The sequence below is a fragment of the Nothobranchius furzeri genome, chromosome 18 (genome assembly GCF_043380555.1).
Source record: "Nothobranchius furzeri strain GRZ-AD chromosome 18, NfurGRZ-RIMD1, whole genome shotgun sequence".
Lineage (NCBI taxonomy): Eukaryota > Metazoa > Chordata > Actinopteri > Cyprinodontiformes > Nothobranchiidae > Nothobranchius > Nothobranchius furzeri.
The window spans coordinates 35,285,873-35,293,781 of record NC_091758.1 but is presented as its reverse complement, the minus strand read 5'-3'; the positions used below and the strand labels follow the sequence as shown (position 1 = coordinate 35,293,781).

Here is a 7,909-nt window from a genome sequence, read left to right as displayed (position 1 = left end):
TCATAGATCTGAGTATTTTTTCATAAATTTGACCTGTTTTACATCAGAATTTCTATTGACTTTAATCTCAGAATCCCAACTTTAATCTAAGGATTTTGACTTCAACCTCTGAAATGTCCAATTTTTCATCAGAATACGACATTGATCTCAGAATTCTGTCTTCCCTCAAAATTCAGATTTTAATGTCAGAATTTAGATTTTTTTAGTCAGAATTCTGACTTTAATCTCAGAATTCTGATTATTTTTTCAGATTTGGGACTTGTTTTTCCAAATTCTGACTTTAATCTGAAAATATCTGATCTGAATATCCGAATCCTGCCTTTTTCCCCCTTCAGAATTCCGACTTTAATCTCAGAATTCTGTCTTTTCTCAAAATTCTGACTTTAATCTGAGAATTCTGACCTCAGTCCTGGAAATCCAACAATTTCCCCAGAATTCTGATGTTGTTTTCCGACTTTTCTCCCTCAGAAATCTGACTTAAATCTCTTATTTCTGAGATTAGAGTCAGAAATCTTTTTCTCTTCAGTGGTTGTAATCCTCTTTTGTACCATCCTTGATTAAAGCTGCAAAAATAATCACAAAAGTCATGCTATGACTTCGGCTCCGAGCACAAACAGAACCCGGTGTAACCAATAAATCTGAGCAACGGGACTATTTTCTACTCTTCCTGAAGGTCAAAATTAATCTCAAATCAACCAGATTAAAGTGATTAATCAGCAGAAGTTGGACATTTGCTTCCAATCCAAGTCCTCTGGTGGTGGAAGGAGAAACTGACATGACTCAGGAGGAAACAAAAAACACTCGATACGCCCCACCTAATGAAGATTTAATCTGGACCTGGGCCTGCAGCCATGGGATGCAGACGTGGTTCTCCTCTCTTCATTTGGAATTCCTTCCACTCAGTGTAATGAAGCTGGAGTGTGTTAACTAATGCCTGACTGTGTGTGTGTGTGTGTGTGTGTGTGTGTGTGTGTGAAAGAGAGAGAGTCAGGAAGAGATGGAGATGGCAGGGTGAGATGATAGACGAGAGGATTATCAGTGGGAAGAAGTGAAAGGAAAAAAACCCAGTAAGCAAGCAGAGATGGGCTTATATTTAAATAACCGGCTGATTATTTTGGAAGGTGTGGTAGCGGGTGTCTGTGGCAACCGGGGTCGACTCATCAAAGACGAAAACCAGACGTGTGCTTCGACTAACAAGTTGTTTCTCAGACGAGGAAGTCTGAAGGTTTCACAATGTTGCAGAGATCTGGAGCCTTTAACTGCAGGTTTTCGGAGGCCAATTTTCTCCTGATCTCCTTCAGATGTTCTAAAGCGGGATCTGAGGAAGAGAAACATAACAGGGCTGTGTTGGAGACAGCGCAGAACAAAAGGCAAATTGGAAAAGAAGAAAGGCTGAGAGAGATAAAACGGTCTGGGCTGGATAATAGAGCTGCACAGAGATGAAGAGGGCGATACAGTCGGGAGAGTTGGAGAAAAGAGTGAAACAGGTGGGAGGAGAGAGGAGACACAGACGGGAGGGATAAAGAGGGAGATAGGGCAGAGACGTCCTCACAGAGTGAAAAACGTCCATCAGAGCTAATTCCTATGGCTCATTTGGGAATTCATTGATCAGTTTGGAATTGTGGAAAACCAAAAAAATGCAAACATGGAATACAAATCCTCCATCTTTCCTTTTGACTGTCTAAGATATGATTAAAAAAAACAAAACAAATGATGAACAAAAAACGCTTTTGTGCTCTGGATATATTGATCTAATGCTATAAAGGAGAAGACAAAAACTCCAAACAGAACAGCGTTCACAGTTAATAGTGAATCTGAACGGATCTGTTTAGCAGGGTGGGGATGAGAGAGACGCTGCCTTCTCCTCCAGCAGCAGCAGCGGCTCCGTGAGCGACACCTCTCTGCTGTCCTGGTGGGGAGACTGACAGCCCGTCTCATTGGTCCCAGCAGCGGGGATCATGTCATGCCACTTCTTATTGAAAGCCCAGCCGTCTCTTAATAGCTTGCTCAACATTTGCATTGCTGCTTTTGTGTGTGTGTGTGTGTGTGTGTGTGTGTGTAAGTGGACCCCCCTGATGCTCATAATTACTCAAACATATTGTCAGGCACTTGCTTCCCTCCCCAACACACACAAATGTATCACAACAACAATGTGAGCGCTCATTCAGGATTCTGCGTGCATCTAAACCACTTGTGCACGATCCTTTGGTTTTATGTGTAAACAGGATGATCACCGTAGCTCAGATGGATCTAAATTACACTAATGAAACAACAACACTGATATAAAAACACAAAAACCCTAAAGTTCATCCACATTTTCTCATTTTAAAGGCATTCTACTTTCTTAAATTTCTTAAACATTTCCGTCCATGATGGCATCAAAGTCAAGTCTTTATTCTATAGCTTTGTGCTTTATTATTCGTTTTCTCCAAACAAAGTGAAATAGAAATAAACCGTATGGAAACCTTCACCAAGTTAGTATTTTAATTAAACCCAAATTATTTTGTTAGATACAAGCATGCTTTTATTTTGTTAAAGAGCAAGTCATCCCCAATTAAACTTTTTTTTTGCTGATAAACTAAATAAACGAGTGTCTAATCGTGCTGCAGACACGTGTCGTCAATAATTTGGCACTTCAGAACATCTTAGTTCAAATTTAAATATTCTGCCTAAAACTGGCAGTGTTGTGCCGTTGTCAGGTAAAAACTCTGCACTGTATTCTAATTTAAATCTGCCTCCACTATTGGCTAAGAGGTATGCTATGATGTAAACTGGTACATTATGATGTCACAATGCTGTGGTGAGCCTGTGTGTGTGTGTATTTGTTAGCAGCTCCGCCCTCTTGGTCTGCCAGGCAACAGCATTTATTGCATTTTTCAAACATGAAGTGGGAGTGGAGTTAGAATCTGGTAGGGGTTGACTAGTGGCCCTTTCTCAGTGGCCTAGTGGTAGAGGGTCCGCCCTGAGACTGGGAGATCAGGGTTCGATTCCTGGTCGGGTCATACCAAAAACTTTGAAAAAAAAAATGGGACCCAATGCCTCCCTGCTTGACACTCAGCATTAAGGGGTTGGATTGGGGGGGTTAAACCACCAAATGGTTCCCGAGCGCGGCTGTGTCTGCAGCTCACCGCTCCCCCAGGGGATGGGTCAAATGCGGAGAACAAACTTCGCACACACATCAGTGTGTGTATGACAACTAATGGGACTTTGACTTTGCTCTTTAAGCCTTCTGAATGGTAAGATAAAGGGGAGTTTACAAATATAGTGCCAGTACAGATGGCAGAATGAGGGCAAAACCGACAGTCAAAGTTATATAATAGTTTATTTATTTGATGAGAATTCAACTCCTAATGATGCACGTTTATATTCTCACTTCCTGCCCACTCTGGGCTCCTGTAGCAGCTCTTCTCTGCTTTTACAGCAGCACTGTGTGTCCATGTTTGTTCAAGAACTTTCTGTCAGTGTCCGCAGATTTTTAAACAAATGTTTGATAGGTAAGACATAATTACTTGAAGTATTTCTTATTCTAGGCCAAAACATTCTGATTCAAGAAGGATTAAAGACCAAGTTCACTTTTTTTCACACACATGCGCAGTGGCCTCAAGTATAAATGAATGCCTTGTGAGTCAATCTCTGTAGGGGGAAATGATCTGGTGCTCCAGTTTCAGGAAGAAGAAGTGAGCCAGTGGAGAGGGAGCAGAACATGGCAGGATTTGGAGTCTTATTTCCTGACAATGGCGATATCTGGCCTCTGATTGGCTAACAGCAGCCCAACTCTACCACTGACTCTGCTTTACAATGTTGATGTTTTACCAAAAACATGCCAAGACGTTCTGTGCTCTCTCCTGGACGCCAAACCAACAACAGCCTTCCTCGTCGCAAGCCAAGATGGGTGAGTCCATGATGCTGCTTTTCGACGTGACATAGATCTGTCAGGCTTTTCTAAACCCAGCGTTTCATCATCTATTTTCTATCGGCGGCAAAGGCAGGAAATAGGGACTATTTTCACGTTCAGCCTGCATGAAAACCGCACTATTTTGAAAATAATAAGTAAAAATCTCAGTGAACTTGGTCTTTAAAGTAACTTTTGGCTCATAATTTAGTTTTAACTAAACAGCACAACTCTGCCCCCTGCTGTCCTCCTAAAGTATGAACTGATCAAAAATGATTTTTAATATTACCTTAAATAATTGTAATTATGACTTTTCCTTCATTGAGCAACCATGACCCTTACGCCTAGTACCAGTAGAGCTAGGTGAGCCAGTGACTATAAAAATAAATGAAGATATGGAGGATAAAACTCTTATACTCTGAAGATTAAAAACATTCAGATATTCTGGGAAATCTTAGATTTTAGAAACACAAATGTATTTTTTATTGTATTTTCTCAGTTTCATATTTATCTACACATAAAAAAATAAATAAAAGCACATTCCACAGTTTTCCATACTTTTCAAGACCACATTTGAACCCCAGGGAGGACTGAAGACATGACTGATGTGAATCTGGACTTCAGCCTGCAGAAGGCTGGCGATCGTTAGGGAAAATGAGCACCGATACGTGGAAGCGACGCAACTCTTCGCTCCTCTCAGACGACAGTCATGTTTTTACAGGTTCCCCCAGCAAGGTTCAGGAAAAGTTTACTGCCCACTCAAATCCTCAACAACCTCTGTTTGCAGCTCCACAAGCTTTTATCTCATCTAACCCTGATGGAGGAATAATAACCATAAACTCGCTCGGTGCCATCGTCATCTCTGGTGTCTTCACAGTTAAAACGCAAGTTTACTTTATCTGCTTTTATTATTTTTTTTTAGCAGAACTGTATTCACGCCTTGCCTCCTCCAGTAAAAGTCTCTGATATCAAAATGTCAGGCACTTTATGAGGTGTGGGAGGAGATAAGGGTAGCTCCATAAATGGCTCACAGAAAGGTGGAAACCCAGAGAGAGAAGTTTGAAAAGTCACACTGCCGACGACAGAAGACAGCAACGATTACAGGTTCCTCATCATGGACTATTTCTGCTGCAGTGACACAGTTTTATTGTATTTTTGGTGAAAAACACTGAATTATTGGATAATTATTCAATGCTTTAAAAATATATTAAATGTAAAATAAATAAGAATTTTACAACAAAAAAAAAATCACGAAACAGTCTGATGTGTCAGTCACGTCCGAAGGAAGCAGGTTTCCTTCTCCGCCGGCTGGGGCGTCGTCGTCGTCTTCCTCCGCTTATCCGGGTCCGGGTCGTGGGGGCAGCATCCCAACTAGGGAGCTCCAGACCGTCCTCTCCTCGGCCACCTCCACCAGCTCCTCCGGCAGGACCCCAAGGCGTTCCTGGACCAGATTGGAGATGTAACCTCTCCAACGTGTCCTGGGTCGACCCGGGGGCCTCCTGCCGGCAGGACATGCCCGAAACACCTCCCCAGGGAGGCATCCAGGAGGCATCCTGACCAGATGCCCAAACCACCTCAACTGACTCCTTTCGATCAGGAGGAGCAGCGGTTCTACTCCGAGTCCCTCCCGAATGTCCGAGCTCCTCACCCTATCTCTAAGGCTTAGCCCGGCCACCCTACGGAGGAAACTCATTTCGGCCGCTTGTATCCGCGATCTCGTTCTTTCGGTCATTACCCAAAGCTCATGACCATAGGTGAGGATTGGGACGTAGATCGGCCTGTAAATCGAGAGCCTGGCTTTCTGGCTCAGCTCCCTCTTCACCACGACAGATCGGCTCAGCATCCGCATCACTGCAGACGCCGAACCAATCCGCCTGTCGATCTCCTGATCCCTCCTACCCTCACTCGTGAACAAGACCCCGAGACACTTAAACTCCTCCATTTTAGGTAGGACCTCTCTCCCGACCCGGAGTTAGCAAGCCACCCTTTTCCGGTCGAGAACCATGGTCTCAGATTTGGAGGTGCTGATCCTCATCCCAGCCGCTTCACACTCGGCCGTGAACCTACCCAGCAAGAGCTGAAGGTCAGAGCTGGATGAAGCTAGGAGGACCACATCATCCGCAAAAAGCAGAGACGAGATTCTCCGCCACCAAACTCGACACACTCCACGTCTGTTTTTCCTCTTATAAAAAAGCTAAAGAGGGATAAAGGCTTTGTTTACAGTCTGAGCCTGCGAGGCTGCTGAGTTAGTGCGAGCCAACACCGCTGCGCCGGCATTTAAAATCAGACACGCAAAACAAAGCAGCGTTTTGTAAAGATTGTTAAAATTACCCGGGATTTGCGACTTTGGGAATGGGCTCGTTATCCCTACTGAGTTCAGACTTTTATTCTAGACCTCCAGGAACCAAAGAACCCTTACAAGTGAGTCCTGTAGCACCTTCTTTCACAGAAAGGGACAAAATATAAATACATAAAATACGAAAAGTGTCGTCTAAAAAAGCAGAAACAATTCCGGTTTTTTTTTTTAATTTTCCTTTTTAGGGATTTAAGGAGATCTGATTACCTGCTGTGAACCGAGTTGGCAGATCCCACCATCCCAGCTGCTGCTCCCTCGTGGGCCTTTCGGTTAGAGCTACCCAAAGATGGAGGGCCCATCCCCGGTCCAGCTGGCTGTGGCATGCTGGGGGAACTGGGACCCATGGTTGGGTACCCCCGACTCTGGCTGCCTGGACCATGACCGTGCATGGGGCTGGTGGCGTTCATCCCCAGACTGTTGGTCATGCCGGGACCGGGGCTGCTGTAGCTGGTACTCACTGTCCCGCTGTAGTTAGAGGCCCGAGGGTAGCTTCCTGGAAGGAGAAAATACACAATCCGCTGTTTGAGATCTTAAAATGATCAAAAGTTCACATATTACATAGTTTTATGCTTGCCTTATGTTGCACACAAGCTCAAAAAATCTACTTCATTCAGCAGAAAAAGGGAGAGTTTGTCAGCTTTTACTTTTTAAAACTAAATCAACAACATATTCAACGATTCCATCAGTCTAGAGAAACAGTGGCATGTGAGAAATGAGGAAAACGTAAAGAGCAGGACTAAATTCTTATTCGTGACCTCTACAAAATACGGCGACAGCAGGAAGTAAAAAGATGTCCGGTGTAACGGAATGAAATGACTGTTTTCCACCAAAAGTCATTTTCCCCCTCTCCACTGACACAGAACTAGTCTGCATGAGATATGGCCTCAAGGTCTCAGGCATTTGTTATAAACTGCTTTCATTCCAGCTCAAGAGAAGAATGAAGAATGGACTCTCTCCTTTTAATTAATCAAAGAACTCTTTATTTTTAATAAAGCTAATCAAACAAAGCGTTAGTCAATAAATAAGACGTGACCAATCTGTGAAATCAAAATATTAATTACTTTATTATAATCCTATAGAATATAATAAGTAATATGACTTTAAATGTTTCCACTAGGACTGATCTCACGTAGCGTTAAGAGATGACACATTGCTTTCACTGATCCAATCAGAATCTGCCAGATCTGACGGAGGTGTGGTTTTGGTGGTGTTTGGTAAATCTGTCATCTTTTCATTCGACCATAAACCAAAACATCCAAAGTATAAAACTATGCCCACGCCATCTTTAACGCCAGTTCAAAGCGTTCTAGAGAAGTTGTCGGAGTGGCCAATCCGTAACTTTCCTCTTCAGCCAAAAGAACCAACGACAAGCTGGATAAAACCTGTTGCTGTTCCAACTGCTGCAACAGTTCCTTTCAGAATAAAAGCTGAACCATCACGACCCAGTTTTGGGTCTCGCTAGAAGCCAACAAACTGTCGTGACCCGGAAGTATCTCAAGACTGGCGGTCGGCTGCCGCGGCTGTTTCTACAGGCTTCGGCTCCATAAAGGACAAGCTGGACCTTTACACCTCCTGATCTAGACGGGGACTTCAGCTAAGGGTATGTAGACCGACAAATGGCGTTGAATGTGTTTATGAATCTCCTAATCAAAGCTTAACGT

At 43.4% G+C, this 7,909-nt stretch overlaps 1 protein-coding gene across 5 annotated transcripts in view; it reads right to left on the bottom strand.

Annotated features, from left to right (window-relative positions):
- Positions 1–7,909, bottom strand: part of LOC107392507 (AT-rich interactive domain-containing protein 1B) — a 299,430-nt gene that overhangs the window by 25,499 nt on the left and 266,022 nt on the right. For all 5 annotated transcript variants that reach the window (XM_070546703.1, XM_054742136.2, XM_070546704.1 and 2 more), the window contains one exon: positions 6,456–6,741. In XM_070546703.1, coding sequence (XP_070402804.1) covers positions 6,456–6,741 — 286 coding nt within the window. The remainder of the gene's footprint in view (positions 1–6,455; positions 6,742–7,909) is intronic.